The 17689-nt window shown below is 59.7% G+C and overlaps 1 protein-coding gene across 4 annotated transcripts in view; it reads right to left on the reverse strand.

The window, feature by feature from the left end:
- Positions 1-2528: 2528 nt before the first annotated feature.
- Positions 2529-17689, reverse strand: part of CARD10 (caspase recruitment domain family member 10) — a 56601-nt gene continuing 41440 nt past the window's right edge. For all 4 annotated transcript variants that reach the window (XM_054543390.2, XM_054543391.2, XM_024240159.3 and 1 more), the window contains 12 exons: positions 17403-17518; positions 16423-16451; positions 15834-15957; positions 10286-10445; positions 9718-9829; positions 9029-9272; positions 8785-8854; positions 7342-7444; positions 5863-6021; positions 5653-5768; positions 4982-5094; positions 2529-3558 (listed from right to left, as the gene is read on the reverse strand). In XM_054543390.2, the coding sequence (XP_054399365.1) occupies positions 3324-3558; positions 4982-5094; positions 5653-5768; positions 5863-6021; positions 7342-7444; positions 8785-8854; positions 9029-9272; positions 9718-9829; positions 10286-10445; positions 15834-15957; positions 16423-16451; positions 17403-17518 (1581 nt within the window). In that variant the 3' untranslated portion in view covers positions 2529-3323. The remainder of the gene's footprint in view (positions 3559-4981; positions 5095-5652; positions 5769-5862; positions 6022-7341; positions 7445-8784; positions 8855-9028; positions 9273-9717; positions 9830-10285; positions 10446-15833; positions 15958-16422; positions 16452-17402; positions 17519-17689) is intronic.

Consider the following 17689-nt stretch of genomic DNA (forward strand, 5'->3'; position numbering starts at 1 on the left):
CATGGGCCAGCCCCTAGCCAGGCCGCTTCACAGGCCATATTCTCAGAATGGTGATGATGCCAGCCTTGGTGATGATCCCAGACTCTGTACCCCACAGACCAGGTTTAAATCCTGACTGGGGGCTGGGCACCGTGGCTCACGCCTGTAATCCCAGCACTTCGGGAGGCCAAGGCAGGCAGATCACTCGAGGTCAAGAGTTCAAGACCAGCCTGGCCAACATGGTGAAACCCCGTCTCTACCAAAAATACAAAAATTAGCTAGGCATTGTGGAAGGCGCCTGTAATCCCAGCTCCTAGGGAGGCTGAGGCAGGAGAATCACTTGAACCCGGAAGGCAGAGGTTGCAGTGAGCCGAGATGGCGCTACTGCACTCCAGCCTAGGCAACAAGAGTGAAACTCCATCTCAAAAAAAAAAAAAAAAAATCCCAACTGGGCCATTCACTGGCTGTGTGACTCTAGGCAAGTTACCTTCATCATTTCTAAAATGGGGACAAAAATATGACTTGGCGACGATTACAGGATGAGTGGGCTTCTCCACCCCACAGAAAGGATGCTTGACACAGGGAACAGGCAAAGGCAGCCAAGTCACAGGGCCCCTGCCTTTCCCCAGGCCAAGCACTGGGCCAGGCTCACTGTGGGGCAGGGGGAGGTTCATGTACCCAAATGCACACAGCCCAGTTTCCATGCCCAGGAAGCCACAGACATCGAGAGATAGCCACACAGACACCCTCGTCCTGCCACAAGGCAGAACATGGCACGGGCCAGGAGAAGTCCCAAGGGCTGGGAGGACCTGGTTGTGGGCTTCACGGAGGTAGTATCTCGGCCAGGCTTCAAAGCTCAGGAAGATTCAGGCAGGGAGAGCAGCCCAGGCAGGGACCACATGAGCAGAGGAGCACAGCTAAGGGTAAATTGAAAGGCCACTGCCACTGCCCGCGGTGGGGAGGATGTGGCTGGGGGGATGGGAGGGTCAACACCTGCGAAGGCCTGGAGTAGAAAGCGGCATTGCCGCTGACGCCCATGCAGGGAGGCTGCCCTTCCCCCAGGGCACCGCCTTTGCCACTCAGGGTCCAGCTCTCCAGCCCCTACCCCAGTGGTGACAGACTGGCAGGCCTCCAGGTCCAATCTGCACCTTGTGAAAGACACCCTGTCATGGAGAGAGTGGGAAGAGCTTTTTCCCAAGCAATGGCTCAGCCCCAGCCACACGTGCTCACCCAGCCATGGCCAATCCGTACCTCCATGCTCACTCCACCATCCTGGGCCTCCACTCCACAGGGGAGGGCCATGGGCCCAGAGAGGCCATCCGAGTTGCCAGGGTCACCTGGCTGACCAGAGCTTTGGCTTTCAACCAAACTACAGTGCCCTGCGCTCCCTGCACTCCATCCTGGGAAAGGCTCTCTGGGCTCCCAGGACAGCCTGGGCCCACCGTCCACCCTGGCCTCATACCCAAGCACCGTCATCCTGCGTGGTCCAGTCTCTGAGACCCTCACCACCTCTCCCCTACACCCACTCCTTGTCTCTTCCCAGTAAAGATGGGGCTGTGGCTCCCCGATCCACACCCCAATCCCTTCTCCCAGCTTCCCCATTCCCTTCTCCACCCACCACCCCAAATCCCCAGCCCTGACCCCTTCTTAAGCATTTTTCTTGTCAAACATGGAGATCCAGATCCACCCCTGGAGGCCACACAGCCCCTCCTTCCTGTCTGCTCCTCTCTCCTCCACTGCCCCTGCCCCCCGCCCCCTACTCCAATTGGCCTCAGCCCTCTCTAAGTCAACTCCAAACCAGAACTCCCACAGCCCTGCTCCCACATTCTGAGAGGCTCCCACAGCCTCCAGGGCACAGCCCAAGCTCCTTTACGCTCCCAACCTCCTTTCTGACTCCATCCAAGGTGGCCAGATCCAACCCATGTACTGCCTCTGAGCTTTCGCCCTTGAGGCTACCCTACCTAGTTAGTACACCCACACCCCAAGCCCCAGGGGCCTGCCCAGCCTCATCACTGTGGCTGAGGACAGTCACCTGCACTTGGACACGTAGGTCCAATAAGTGGTTCTTGAAGAAAGGAATCCCAACTCCCAAGCTCAAGTGGCACCTCTTCCAGTAAGGCTGCCTGGATTGCTCCCAGTGGGAGCAACCATCCTCTCTCCAGTAGAGCTATCTCAGGAACCTGCGTGCATACCAAGGGTTTGCTCTTGAGCTCCTGGGCTCAGCAGCCAGGCCCTTTCATTCGGAGGCCACACCCTGCCAGTTTTGGTGCCCCGCTCCGGGGGACACTCCTCTGATGATCAGCTGTGGGCAGGGCTGAGCGCTGGGGTGGCCCATCTGTGGGGCCTTCCTCTGGTCATTCAGGGGCAGGTAAGGTGACGCCAGTACAGATGGCGGGCGGCTCTGGGAAGAGGCAGGCAGGAAATCTGACCCTCCCGACGGGCAAGCGGGGACCTGAAAGGTGGTGGTATCTGCCTGAGCTGGGAGACAAATGAGGAGAGTGGCGGGGGCCCAGGCCAGGGATACAAGCAAGCAGAAGGCCACCAGCATCTATGACAAAAGTGTTTAATGTTCCATAATGTGCAGCTTCTAAGTGAAAAAGGCCCGTTAATCATCCACGGGCCGTACATTCTCATGACAGAGCAGCTGCCCTCCTCGGCCCCCTAAGAGGGAGGCATAGGCAGGGAATGGGCCCTGTGAGGCACGGTACTGTGTGTGCCCACCAGGAACGCACACGTGTTAGTGCCCACATGAAACAGGGGTGGGGCGTGACATTTACACAGGAGAGAACCACAGACACCCACGTGAGGAGACATGAGGGGCACAGGTAACCGTGGGCCAGGGAAGCCCCCAGTCCATGCATGGCTGAATCCACGAGGAGAGTGAGCTGGATGGTGGGGGTCACGCGGTAACGGGCTCGGGGCTCCTGGGAGCAGAACAGGCCCAGGTCATCAGGAGACCTCGTGCCCAGGGCAGCGGGACAGACCTGAGCCTGCCCGTGAGAACTTGAGTGTGCAAACCTGCACACAAGTGTGAGAACAGACTCCAGGGCGAGTGTTTAAGGAGAAGACACAGACACACATGAGACCCACTAGTGGGAATGTGGAGACCCCAGGACAGGTGGGGAGGCCCAGAGCAGCAAATAGAGGGGGGTGGGCGCTCTGTCCCGGGGCTCCTGCAGGCTCGGCAGGGCCAGAGACAGCCTTGCGGGTGAGAGGCCAGAGCCAAGAGCCCTGCATCTGAGAGTCCAAGGGTCTAGGAAGGCTCAGGGTGGGAGGGCCCAGCTTCACCACAGACACCAGGGTCCACGCTGGCTTGGGAAGAAGCTGCAGGTATCAGATGAGCCTCAGGCCTCACTGCTGCTGGGGCAGCCTCTGCTGCTGCCGCACTCCACCCACACGAGGCGGGCCTGCTCCTGCAGGATGCGGCCGCGCACCACCTTGGCCAGCTCCTCTGCGTGTCCCCACTCAAGGGCGGGCACCTGCACCCAGGAGCAGGGCAGCCCCCAGAGCACCTGCTCTGAGCCACGGCACTGCCGCAGCAGCTCTGAGTCCCGCCAGCCCGGCCGGCCCAGCAGACCCCTGCCAAGAGAGGAGTGGGCAGCGGTCAAAGTGGGGGACCAAGACAGACAGAGAGACAGGGAGAGAGGGACAGACAAAGGGGGAAGAGTCAGAGAGATAAGATGGACAACCAAAGAGAGACACATGGCAGAAGGAGATGGAGAGAGAGAGAGAGAGGTAGGTGAGAAGGAGAAAGGGGGGGGAGAGGGAGGGGGGGAGAAGGAGGGGGGAGGGAGGGAGGATGGAGGGGGAGGGGGAAGGGAAAGAGGGGGAGGGGAGAAGGAGATGGGGGAAGGAAGGGGTGGCGGGGAGGGAGACTTGGGGGAGGGGGGAGGGAGAGAGGTAGGAGGAAGAGAGTGGGGAGGGAGAGAGGGGTAGAGAAGAAGGAGGGGGTAGGGAGACAGAGGGGGCAGAGAGAGAGGAGAGGCGGAGAGAGGGAGAGAAAGGGGAGGAGGGAGAGAGGGGGGAGGGAGAGAGAGGGGGAGGGAGAGAGGGGGGAGGGAGAGAGAGGGGGAGGGAGGGGGGAGGGAGAGAGAGGGGGAGGGAGAGGGGGGGAGGGAGAGAGTGGGGAGGGAGAGAGTGGGGAGGGAGAGAGAGGGGTGGGGAGAATGAGAGGTGGGGAGGGAGACAGAGCGGGGAGGGAGACAGAGGGGTAGGGGAGGAGAGGGGGGAGGGAGAGAAGGGGGAGGGAGAGAGGGGGGAGGGAAAGGGGTAGGGGAGAATGGGGGGGAGGGAGACAGATGGGGGGAGAGAGATGGGGGAGAGAGACAGAGCGGGGAGGGAGAGAGAAGGGTAGGGGAGAAGGAGAGGTGGGGAGAGAAAGAGATGGGGGAGGGAGAGAGAGGTGGGGTAAGGGAGAAGGAGAGAGGGGGAGGGAGAGAGGGGGGAGGGAGAGAGGGGGGAGGGAGTGGGGAGGGAGAGAAGGGGGAGGGAGAGAGGGGAGGAGGGAGAGAGAGGGGAGGAGGGAGAGAGAGGGGGGAGGGAGAGAGGGGGAGGGAGAGAGGGGGAGGGAGAGAGAGGGGGAGGGAGAGAGGGGGAGGGAGAGAGAGGGGGAGGGAGAGAGAGGGGGAGGGAGAGAGAGGGGGAGGGAGAGAGAGGGGGAGGGAGAGGGGGGGAGGGAGAGAGAGGGGAAGGGAGAGGGGGGGAGGGAGAGAGAGGGGGAGGGAGAGAGGGGGGAGGGAGAGAGAGGGGGAGGGAGAGAGAGGGGGAGGGAGAGAGAGGGGGAGGGAGAGAGGGGGAGGGAGAGAGAGGGGGAGGGAGAGAGAGGGGGAGGGAGAGAGAGGGGGAGGGAGAGAGAGGGGGAGGGAGAGAGAGGGGGAGGGAGAGAGAGGGGGAGGGAGGAGAGAGAGGGGGAGGGAGAGAGAGGGGGAGGGAGAGAGGCATCCTCAAGGAGGAAGCTCTCGGGTCCAAGTGCCTTGCCCGCTGCCCCACCCACCCACCTCACCTGACTTCCCGGACATTCTTCTCAGTCACCTCCACGTGGATGACGATGGGGTAGATCTCGTTCTGCACCAGCTCCCGCACACCCCGAGCACCCAGCTCCAGCAGGCAGTGCTTCTGCTCGGAGGATCGAGGCTACATTGTACTCCCGGGCCAGCCTCCCATGCTCTGCCCCCAGACAGGTCCCCTATCACCGCCTTCCCAGATGCAAGTCCTGCCTCCCCACCCAGAGGGACCCTGGCAACAAGGAAGGAGCCCAAAAGTACAGACAAGAGGCCTGGGCTCATGGGGCAACCTGGAGATACAGACCTCCCCCTCAGGACCTAGGCCTCCCCACCCGGAGGATGGAGCTGACCCAAACCCACCCAACACCCGCCACCCTATAGCCGACTGCCAGCTCCCAGGACAGTGGCAAGTTCAAGGACAAGGATGTGTAGGTGAGCTGTGTCAGCCAAACACCTCAAGGGGGGCCCATATGCAGTCAACTGCCCCCACCCACCCAGGCGACAGGTGAGGAAACTGAGGGCCACAGGAGGGAAAGGACTTGGCCAGGGCCGCCCTGCCAGTGAGCAGCAGAGCATGGCCCGCACTCAGACGCTGGTGCTCAAGCCCAGAACAGCAGCACCCGCTCTGGGCCACCTCTGTGAGCACCCCAGGCCAGCCCCCAGCACCCACCTTCCCAACAGACTCCTGGATGGCCCGGATCCTGCTGCCTAGCCCAGGGGTTGCAGGCTGAGCCTTGGGGGCTCCAGGCGCTGAGGATGGGCACAGTTCCTCCCCGGAGAGGCTTTCTGCACAGGGAGTGGAGAGGGAGAGATGAAGGGTCCATGGGCCCGGCCGCCCAGAGGGGCCCCCAGCCCTCCCCTCCCTGGCACATGGTCTCACCCGCTGGGCACACTTGGAAGTCCAGCCGGGAGCTGGGCAGGTCTAGTAGGTTGCGGATGAGCCGGGGCGCCAGGCACTCAGGCAGTAGCACCACCGGCCGCAGGGCAGACACCAGCAGCGGCCGCACCAAACTGTAGGGTCTGAGGCTCCGCTCCGGCTCTGTGGCAGGGGAGGGGGCGCAGAAGAGATAAGGGCACAGGCAGGCAGCATACCAGCTCCTCAATACCCCAAAACCCACCCCGCCACCCATCCTTTCCTAAGTCCTGCTGCTGCTCCTCCTACACATGCACGCACATACACATACACCCCCCCCACACACACACACACACACACCCTTAGTAGGACCGACGGTGGCAGTAGGCTCCTCCCTGATTCTCCGCCTCATCCCTGCCCCCTACAGTTCATTCTCCACCCAGCAGCCAGAGAGGCTTTAAAAAGCAAATCAGATCACGTTAACTCCCCTGCTTTCAACACACCAGTGACTTCCTAGATTCTCAGGAATAAAAGCCACATCCCCCACGTGGGCGACGCAGTCCTGCCTGAGAGCCTGGGAAGGCTGCCAGCCACTGACCCCACGCCACCAGCCTCCACTCTCCCTTCAGCTGCCTCCAACCACAGGGCCTTTGCATGCCCTGGGGCTGCCCAAAGCCCCAGCCCTGCACCACTCAGCCCAGTTAACCCTTGCCCTCCCTTCAGAGCCTAGGCCACACCTTCCCTGGTCCCCAGACAGCAGGGCCCCTGTCATGTGCCCCACAGCCCCCAGTTCTCCTCCACTGCACACCTCACACTCTCCCATTGTGTTCATAGGTGGGATTATCTTACCCTCTACCCCCTAATTAGACAGCAAGCTCCATGAGGGCAGGGACAGTCACGTCCCCAATGCCTGACAGAGCTGGTACTCAATACTCACCTGCTGTCCCCAACACCCTCCAAGCACACCACACACAGCCATGCCTCTGTGCCTTCTGCCTGGAACGAACTCCTCTTTATCTTTGAAGGCCCCAGCGGAAACTCCCTCTCTTCCAGGAAGTCTTCCCTAACTACCGACTCCTCTTGCCCCAGATTTGCTACTCCCTCATCTGAGCTCCCCCAGCCCCTTCTCCCTGTCTGGCCTAAGGCCTCACCCTACTGCCTCCAGGAACTCCCCTGGGTCCTCACAGCACCTGCCACCACACACGTGTGAGAAGCACCACTACACACACTCTGCCAGAAAAGAACAAGCCCGTATGTGTGCAAACCCACAGTCACAGCCACGTCTGCATGCACCTCCCCGCAGGGTCTCCCTCAACCTTGGCAATCACCATGGCAGGCGGGGTGGTCTTGTCTCTCAGGCCCCCAGCATGACCCCCACTCCTGTTGGAACCCTCACAACAGGCCCTTCCAGGCCAAAGAGGCCACCCAAGCTAAAGGACACCCAGCTGCACACATCCCTGGACAACGGGAGCAACACAGGATACAGCTTTGCCCCCGTGCACTCACCTGCACAGGGCTCCAGCAGCAGCTGCTCCGGGGAGTCCCCTGCGGGCGCCCCCACGGGCTTGGGCCTCACCAGCCGCAGCTGGTCCAGGGCTCTCTTCTTCAGCTGGGAGGGTGCAGGGACAGAGGAGCATCTGAGAGCTCAGCCCCACCCCCTCAGGGAGAGGAGGAAACGGGACCCCTGGCAGAGCGGGCCCCACTGCCACTGTGGTCCAGGCTTGCCGGAAGAGCCTGGGTCAGCAAAGATGTCCTTCTCCACCAGGCCCTCCCCTGCCCCTCCCCAGCCCAGCACAGTCCCCCAGGCAGATGACAGCAGCCACCCCTGTGGCCCCAGGGAAGCCAGCCGGTCTGAGCCTGGTGGAGGGGCCTTAGGTATACTCCCTAAATTACAGATGGGGAGACTGAGGCCCAGAGACCAAGAGGAACCAAATGTCACATATGAGGCAAACCTTATGGTCTCTTCCGATGAATTAGCAATGTGACCTTGGTAGGAAAATTAATGAAACCAATAAAGATGGCACTGATTTTACCAATACCTGACAGGTCTCAAATGCCTACAACATGACAGACACTCACTAAGCCCCTGAGGGGCACTAACTCACAGAAGTCATCCCCCGCCATGCACAGCCTGAGAGGCAGTACAACCCCCGCATTTTATAGATGAGGAAACAAGCCTCAAGGAAGGTTCAGGTGATGGTCCAAAGTCACACAGCTGATAGGTGGCAGAGCTGGGGTCCAATGCAGGCTGCCTGGCTGGGGCCCTCGCTCTTCCTTTATCTGATGCCTCTGAGCCTCACTTGCCCATGTGCACAGCAGCACTGGCCACAAAGCCCAGCCACCATCCAGGCGTTGGAAAAGGTGACGTGACTGCTGGGTTTTTTTTGTTTGTTTTTTGTTTGTTTGTTTTTTTGAGACGGAGTCTCGCCCTGTCGCCCAGGCTGGAGTGCAGTGGCGCGATCTTGGCTCACTGCAAGCTCCGCCTCCCGGGTTCACTTCATTCTCCCACCTCAGCCTCCCAAGTAGCTGGGACTACAGGCTCCCGCCACCACGCCCGGCTAATTTTGTTTTTGTATTTTTAGTAGAGACGGGGTTTCACCGTGTTAGCCAGGATGGTCTCGATCTCCTGACCTTGTGATCCGCCCGCCTCGGCCTCCCAAAGTGCTGGGATTACAGGCATGAGCCACTGCACCCGGCCTGTCAAATGTTTATTACGTACCAGGGGTACTCCTGCGTACTAGGCATGCTTTACCTCATTTCATCTCTAAACTACCCTGGACGGTGAGCTCTGCTGTTCTGTTTGCTGGGCACATAGTAGATGACCAATTAAATCACCAGGGAAGGAGGGAGGGAGTGTCTTCCTAGGTTGCCAGAGAACAGAGCCTGCTAGCTCCCTTTTGGACCCCACCCTTGGGGCCCCCCACCCACTGCCCGCCCAGCCGTGCTCACATTACTGCGGGGGCCTCGGTGCCGGTTGGAGGGCAGGCATTTCTCCTGAACTTCCAGGAGCTGCTGGGCTCTGTGGGAGGGAGTGACATCACGTGTGTAGGAAGAAGGAAAGCTCCTCATTTCTCCTCAAACCCCCCGCCCTGTCCCAGAGGATGGTGACGGAATGCGGGAGGAGGGAAGAGCACCCCCATCTGGGCCCTGGCTCCCAGCGGGACCCCATCCCCAGCTCCTGGCTCTGCATCACCTCTGATAATTGGGCACGGTGCCCCGGTCCAGGTCCCGCAGAGTGAGGGGGTCAACCCGGGTGCAGAACCATTCCTGCCTCCGCTTGTATGCCGGGTCCACCAGTCGAAGGATCTCTTGGGCTTTCACGCAAAGGGCATGGGGATCTGCCCTCTCAGGCAGGGTGAGGTTGGCACGAATGTAGAAGGGCTCGGCACCTGGCCCCTTTGCCCAGGCTTCTAGGGCCTCGTGGAAGGACTGGCAGGCTGGGCATGGATGGGGCAGGGGGCAGCAAGGAGGATGAGAGGAGGATGGTGAGGTCCAGGATCGGCCTTGGTGGGGCCACAAACATGGCCCTCTCGAGGCCTGAGCTCCCAGGACCCCACCTTCACCTTCTTAGAATGACTTAGGTCCAGAGGGGGCAGGGACTTGCCCAAGGCCAGTGCCTTCTAGAAACAGAGCCAGGACTCAAATCCAGGTCTCTGGACTCCTAATGTAGTGCTCCTTTCACTGTAAGCTGCTTACAGAGGGAGGCATAAAAAAAGGGCACAAGTACAGACAGAAGGAGGCATCAGCAGGTGGGGAGCCAGGAGAAGGGCAATTGGGGCAAGGCTGGTCCCTTCTCAGGTCCGTGGTCCCCCCCCACCCCATGCACCACGGGTTAGAGGACCCCTCTGGGGCCATCAGCTCCGACTCCCAAGCCAGACTTACCCTTCGAGTCCATCAGGGAAGGGAGTGTGGACCCCTGGTTCCAGAGCAAGGTTCTCTGCTGGGCCTCGGCTTCCAGGCACGCCCCCTCCAGACCAGCAGCTTCCACCCTTTGCTGGGAGAAAACCCAGGCAGGGAGGGAAAGAAGTGAGCTTCTGAGAGCAGAGCAGCCCAGAGGCTGGAGGAAGACCGGGTGTGGGGGTGATCATGCCTCACAGTTCAGATAGCGCCCCCTCAGAAACTGCCATGCCCAGACCGGTCAGACCCGCCCCCATCCACAGCACGCCCCCATCCACAGGACTCCCCAACCCGCCCAGCTCATCCAGGTCTTTCCCGACTTGAAGCGCAGGAATGTAACGCGCTGTCAGTTGGCTCCACCTCCCAGTCCCTGCCCAATCAGACTTCAATTAACCCTGGCTGAGCGGGTAACCACAGCTAATCACTGAGCCTGCTTCGGCTTTGGCCAATCCCCAGAAGCTCCACCCGGTGATCTTGATCCACCAACTAGGGGATGTCCAGCCTGGGCCAAAGCACTGACCCCACCCCCCCAGCTCAGGAGGCGGGGCCTCACCTCTCTTGGTTCCATCCTGGCCGACCCAGGCCCAGACAGCACCCTGCGCACCACAGCCCCAGACCATCTGTCCCCATAAAATGACAGTCCATCTGGTCCCTTGTCCTGCGGCTCTGGGCCCCCTGGGGGGCTCCGGCCAGACACCCGAATAGCCAGAGACCTGAGAAGGGAGAAAGAAGATGATAATTGAGTCCAATCAGTACTTGGATTCAGTTCAGCATTCTTGGAAAACCACAGTGATTTCATTTCGCAAGTATGCCATGACTCCCACCCCCAGGCCTCTCCAACTTCTGTGCCCTCTTCCTTGCCTTCTCCACCTGGGAAATGCTGATCATCCTTCAAAGCTCAAGTCACAAGCGGCCTCTCCCCTGGACCTGGGCACACGGTGCAGTGGAGCCTGCGTGCCACAGGAGCACTCCAACTTTGCCTTGCCACGGCCCTTTCATTTCCTCCATCAGAACGAACACCTTCAGGACCAAACTTCTATACTGTTCCGCTCTGTAGCCCTGGCACCAAACCCAGTGTCTGGCACATAGCAGATGACTAATAAAAGCTTGTTATATAGCCAAGGGCAGTGGCTCACGCCTGTAATCCCAGCACTTTGGGAGGCTGAGGTGGGCGGATCATGAGGTCAGGAGTTCGAGACCAACCTGGCCAACATAGTGAAACCCCATCTCTACTAAAAATACAAAAAAATTAGCCGGGCGTGGTGGCGGGCGCCTGTAATTCCAGCTACTCGGGAGGCCAAGGCAGGAGAATCGCTTGAACCCAGGAGGCAGAGGTTGCAGTGAGCTGAGATCGAGCCACTGCACTCCAGCCTGGGCAACAAGAGTGAAACTCCGTCTCAAAAAAAAAAAAAAAAAAGCTTGTTATGCTCACAGTCTGAGGAGGGAGGTCACCATTAGCACGTGGCACAGATCCAAAGGTGGTTACAACCAGCTGTGGAAGCAGAGAGAGGCTTCCCACGGAAGAAGTACCTGGGCTACACACTGGTGAAGAACAGACGCGCTTTGGTGACAGACAGAGGAAACAGAGTTCCAGGCTGAAGGAATATATCAGAGCAAAGATGTGGAGGACAGAACACAGGATGTGTGGAAGAATTTAATAACAACAATAGCAGCGAACACTTCCTGGGTGCTTTCCATGTGCCAGACACCATGCTGAGCTCCTTGCCCTAATTCTTATTTTACATCATGGGAAGCAGCTCCCAGGAAAGGCAAGCTGGAGCCACCCTTTGGAGGGCGTGGAACAGAGGCGTCTGGTTTTCCTCCCATGGGCAGGAGGACCACTGACAATTAAGACGTCACCAAAATCCCCATCATGGTAGGGTTCTGCCTGTCCCTGGATGAGAAAAGGTGAGGCCTTCCTTGTGGCCAGGCTCAGAGACAAATGGACCCCAAGTCCCCTGCCAGACACCTCTCCAGACTGGAGAGGCAGCGGGGCGAAGCATCTCCATCCACCCCAGCAGCTGCAGCCCAGACACAGCTGCACTGCCCCCTGCTGCCAGCCTGGGGAGGGCGAGGCTGCAAGGACCTCCACCCAATCAGCACTGCTGGGGAGCAGCCCCGCCCTCTCAGGTAAGACACAGAGCCAGGCTGGGGGGCTGGACAGATGCAGGCATGGGAGGCATCATTCAGTGCCGCGTGTCCTGGCCGCATCGAGGTGGCATGGAAAGGGGGCAGGCCTGAGACCCAGCCTGGCTATGCTGGCCCTGGCTTTGTGGCTGGAGCACACGGTCCGCTCCAAACCCCAGGGCAAACTGCACCCTAGACTGGGCAAATGAGCCAGTTGCTGAGCGTCAGTTACCGCATGCATAACACGAAGCTGACAATGGCACCCCCTGCCGTCTGTGGGTGCGGGGAGGTGCGCACATGAATAAAAGATAATGCAGGGAAAGGTGGAAACCAGAGGACTCTGGGGCCTCCAAACTGCAGGCCTGGCCCTTAGTGGGTGGTGACATTCACTGGGTTGTGACTGGCACAGCTGGATAATGCGATGGAATAGAAAGTACAAGGCTACCCCCACCCGCCTCCCGCCACCCCAGGTAAATCCAATTATTATCTCATGATCTTTTTGTTCCAGGCGTGTGTACCGGGTTTCTCTCACTGTGGGTTGTGGTCAGATGGTCTGAGAAGCACAGCACGCAGGGCGCCAGCAGGAACTCTGGGGTCAAACGGCCTAGCTGCTCAGCTGCTGAGCCTCAGCTCCACCCACCTCCCTGGCTACTCGCTGAGTTTAGACATGGGCAGCTCTCAGAACAGGGCCCAGGAGACACTAAGTGCTCTGTCAAAACTAGACATTTACTGGCATCAGGTGTGATTCATAACAAATCACCTCTCGCTTGCCTCAGTTTCCCCACCTGTTTCAAACCCACAGACGACTGACCATCATGGCTCTCCAGACCAGAGCCCAGTGAGCAGCCGGCATCCAGGCTCTTCCGCCAACCCTACCAACCCTACCCACCCCACCCACCTCTACTCGCTCCCTCCCCCACACCCCTCCCCTCTGCAATGCAAGCATCGAGGCTGACCTCAGCCTTGACTTCAGGTTTTTCAGGCTCTTCTTGACAACTCCTGCAGCTCCCTGAAGACCCAGCTCAGGCGCCCCCTCCTCCAGGACGCCCTTGCCAACCTCCTCAAAGGACCAGTGACTTCTCTGAGCCTCCGCAGACCAGGAATACCCGCTCCCAGCACTCGCACTCCTCGGAGTCTGCAGAGCCCACAGGGGGCTTGCCCAGAGCGGGGTCCAGATAGGGTTCCTCCCAGCCCCCCGCCTCAGCAGACAAGCAGGAGGGGTAGAGAAAGGACACAGCAGGGAGAGGGGCTGCCTGCTCCCCGCTCCTGGGACTGGCTGACCAGCTGGCTGCCTGTGGGGTACTAGGAAGCACAGTGTCCTTAGCCACCAGCTCCCGGCCCCCTCCCCAGTCAGGTCAGGTCACAGGCAGACAGGAACGGGGCAAGTCTGCCAGCTCTGCCAGCTCTGAGCAATGACAGGCCACATGGCCTCAATGAATGTCCCCCAGGGCCCCGTGGGAAGATCTCTGAGTAGTCTGCGTGCCTGCTTGGTACCAGGTCAGGGACCTGATGCTGAGACTGAAGCATGCCATACAGATCACCTCAGCCAATCCTCCTGACAACCCAATGGTTGAGATAAGGGAAACTGAGGCACAGGAAAGTTAACTTGCCAAGAATGGGCACAGCTAGTGGGCCGTGAAGCCAGGCAATGACTTATGGGAACCCTCTCTTTGCAAGGACACAAGGTGCCAGAGATCCCCTGGGGCCACGTGAGCGAGCTTGGGGCAGTGGTGAGGCTATGCTGGGGAGACGGCACCCCGAAACCCTCCAGTGCTCTCCATGCTCTGCCCCTCTCACCCAGCACCTCACTTGCCCCATGAGCTCTCCCTTGCTGTCCCCCACCTGACTATCTGTCAGCCCATCCCCCAGTCTGCCCCAGCCCCCGACTATCCACCATCCCCTCCCGGCACCCAGGCTCCAGGAGCTGGGAAGGGCAGGGCACAGAGGCTGAGGGCAAGAGATGGGCAGGAAGTGGGAAAGAGGAGAGAAAATGCCCAAGATGGTGCCCAGTACACAGTGGGCACACAACACAGATGTGAGATCTCCAGCAGCTGAGACAGCGGGGAGGCACATCGGCATCTCCAACCAGCTCCGAGGGGCCTGTGACTTGGGACTGATTTCTAACTGTCTCTGCACTTCAGTGTCCTGGTCTGTGTAATGAGGTTAAAATTCCAGCCTTGCAGAGCTGCTCTGGGGATTAAACAACAATGACAACAATAATCATAGCTAACCGCGAGCATATGCTGACATCCACTGTGAGTGTGCTAAGCATTCTAGAAGGGATACTCAAACCCCCACAGTGACCCTAAGGGACAGGCACTATGTGAGCCCATTTTACAGAACAGGAAACTGAGGCACTGGGAAATTCAGAGATGTGCCCAAGGTCCCACAGTAGCAAGTGCTGGCACCAAAGCCGGCTCTTCCCACCTCGCCATAACACAATCCCAGGAGACACGCAAGTTGCCGAGACCTGGGACCTGTCCGGGCCCTCATCTCCCTCTCCCTCTCCGCCTGTCCGCCTCTCTCTCTCTCTCTGTCCACCACCTCTGCATCCTCCCCAGCCTGTGTTCTTCCCCAGGAACCTCTCTCCTCCCCAGGAACAGCATGGGCAGCAAAAGTGGCCCCATGTGATCGTGGAGCCTGGGCGGGGCTGGGACAGAGGCTCCTGCTCCCTGGCTGCATCCTGGCGCCCCCTGGACAACAGCCAGGACCCCTGCTGCAGCCCAAACTGGAGGAAGGGGGGAAGGGCCGAGGCGAGCAGGAAGGGAGGCGCCTCCACCTCTTCCCCGAGAAGCACGTCCTGCACAGGCAAAAACAATGTCTCGCTGGGCCCACTGCCGGGGGCCAGGTGGGGGCAGGGCCTGGACATTGGCTGACCAAGCCGCTCCGGAGGCCAGAGGCCCTGGTCTTATGCCGTACCGATCTGCTGCGTGACCCGTCCCTCTGCACCCAACACCTCCACATTCCAGTGCTGACAGTCCATGTTTCCTATGCCCTTTCCAAAACCCAAATCTGATCAGGTCCCTATGAACCCAGACCTGGTACTTCCCAACTGTGGGACCCTGGGCAAGTTGCTTAACCTCTCTGAGCCCCAGTTACCTCCTCTATGGAACAGAGATAATCGTCATTATGCCTGCTCCCTGGACAAAGAGCATGTTGTAAAACAGCCAGCAGCTGGCCTTGCAGTTAATAACTAAACCCTCCCACATTTCCCAGAGTGTACAAGCCAAAGTCCACACTTTCCCAGCCTGACTCAGGAAGGCTTGACTTTCGCCCTTCCCCCTCACTCCTCCTCCACAGTCACCGGATGCTCTCCCTACCTGCCCTCTCCTCACAGCTGAGTTCCAAGACCACAATGGCAGTGCAGCCCCCGCTGTGCCCCACCCCTCCCTTAGATACACTGGCAAGTGTGAACAGCGGCGACTCACCGGCCACACTAACAGCACGTCGCCTACAGTGCACTCTGCACTAATGGGCTTTGTGACTCCTGTTATGGACCTGTGGCTGGCCCGGTCACAGGGGCTCCTGAGGTGACCCAAGCCCACCCACAGCATGAAACTTTGCTGGGTGGCTCAGTCCCAGGGACTCAGAGCCAAGGGACCGACAGGCAGGACATTGGGACAAGGACAGCTTGTAAGTGACAACTATTACTAAGCACCTGCTACATGCCTGGCAGAGCTGGGTGCTTTGCTTCTGCGAGCAGAGCCCTCAAAAGACCTCCGTGAAAAAAGAGTCATCATCTCCCTTTAGCTACTGAGGAAATGGAGGCCCAGAGAGGTGAAGGGACCAGCCCAAGTCACAGGGACGATCAAGAGCGGCAGCGGGATTGGAATCCAGGGGCTGCCAGTGTCTACAGATCTTAATCTTGCAACAGTTGCATAAAACAGGGGTGAGGCAATTGCTCCTCCCACCTCACTCCTGTTCCCCTCTCAAGCAATCACCCCAGCTCCACCCACCGCAGGCAGCTACAGTACCTGTTGAGGAAGTCCAGGCCACTGCCCCGAGCCAGGAGGCCTTCCGGCTTTCCCAAAGGCCACACGCTGTCAGAGGACGAGGACGAAGAGAGGCCAGGGGACCAGGGCTTAAGTGTCACACTCCCTGGGGAAAAAGAATGAGGTTCAGTGGTCTGGGACTGGGAAACAGGGATGGCCAGGGTCCACGACCGGGACTGACCCCCCTCCAGCCCAGGACCCGAGGGGCCTTGGCAGGTTTGAGGCCCCAGGAGCACATCAGACCCACTGGGCTCAGAGATAGGTCAGGGCCCACCAGGCTGACCCCGCAGTTTCCCAGAAGAGGGTGAAAGGTGGCCCAGAACTGAAGAGCCTCGTACATCACAGCCAGGAACAGGAGTGAGGCCCAGGACTGGGCTCGGGATGAGAGGCTGGAACCAAAGCCTCCAGGGGCCTCCCAAGCACAACCTTCCTGCCTGGCAGGGGCCACGGCGGGGCTTCAGGGAAGCGGATGCAGGCCAAGGGTAGCGCAGGTGCTGCAGGCTTCAGGTGGGCTGCAAAGCCACCTCCCCTCACCGGAGGAGCCCTCCCCACAGAACTCAAGGGCTGTTACCTGTGATGTCTGACATGCTGCTGAAGGATCTGGGCAGAGAGAGAGCAGGGAGGGGCAGGAGGTGAGGCACGGTGGGCACTCTGCCCTCCTCCCTCCTCCTGCCCCCACGCCAGATAAAGGTCTCACAGCCCCCAAGCAAATGCAGGCTAGACTCAAGGCGGGGTCCCAGGTACAGGGCACCCGTGCCACCTGGCTCTCCTAAACTCCCAGGGCAAGAAGTTAATGTCCTGGCCTCTGTCAAATGTTGTTCCACCTAGAATGCGCTGGCATGCCCTTCAAAGCCAGCTCTTTCAATGCCACCTCCTCCTGGAAGCCACCCCTGATCTCTCACCCCTCACCTCACCCTCACTTGCCATCTTTGTGGTTTGTGACTCCCAGGTACGCCTCCTCATCAGACGCTTCCTTGGGACAGATTCACACAGATCGAGGCCATACTGATCCCAGCCTCCCAGGGCCCAGCCTCTCACCAGTAAAGGAATAAATCAAGGGCTGCTTACAGAGGAAAAGCAGTGACAGGGATTGCGCCCCAGGAGGCAGGCTATCTCCCGCCCTTGGTCTTGCCACCAGAGGGTGCGCCTTGGTTTTTCTGGTCCCTATTTGCTGCTGATGCCCAAACCTGGGGCCTGGCTTTCTTGCCCGAGGTCCCTGATACCTTGAAACATTCTCCACGCCCCCTAGTCCTGAACCATCAAGCTTCTCCTTGGGTATAGGATCTTCAAGGCTTGACCCCCAGGGACTCTCCTGCCAGGATGCTTGGCTAGGACTGAGTTCACTCTGCCCATCGGCCTTGTCTTAACCCTGATCTTGGTCGCCCCTGTGACTCACAGGACCTGGGTTTCTAGAGCTCCAGCCATCTGAGAGCAACTAAGGGAAGTGACTGCCTGGATCTGACTTTGGCATTGCAGATTCTGGGAGGTGGCTGTTCAGGAAACCGCAGCCCCACCTCCCTGGGTGTCTACTGCTATCCCCAGCCATCTCACCTCTTAGGGGGTGCAGGGTCCTCCTCACGCTGCCGGCGGAGGATGGAGCCGGCACTGGGCGGGAAGGGCAGGATGGAGAGCCGGTTGATCTCCTTTTCACTGTCTGTGGCTTCCTCCTGCAATGCCATGACAGGGCCTGGGTCACCCCCACTGCCCAGCACCATCCCAGTCCTCAGCACACCTGGTATGTGCCCATTCCACAGATGAGAAGTAGGGCCCAGAGTAGAAGAGTGGGCTCTGCAAGATTATAGTGTGCGGGTGGCTCTCCAGGCCTCCTGGCACCTATG

Source organism: Pongo abelii, chromosome 23 (genome assembly GCF_028885655.2).
Source record: "Pongo abelii isolate AG06213 chromosome 23, NHGRI_mPonAbe1-v2.0_pri, whole genome shotgun sequence".
Lineage (NCBI taxonomy): Eukaryota > Metazoa > Chordata > Mammalia > Primates > Hominidae > Pongo > Pongo abelii.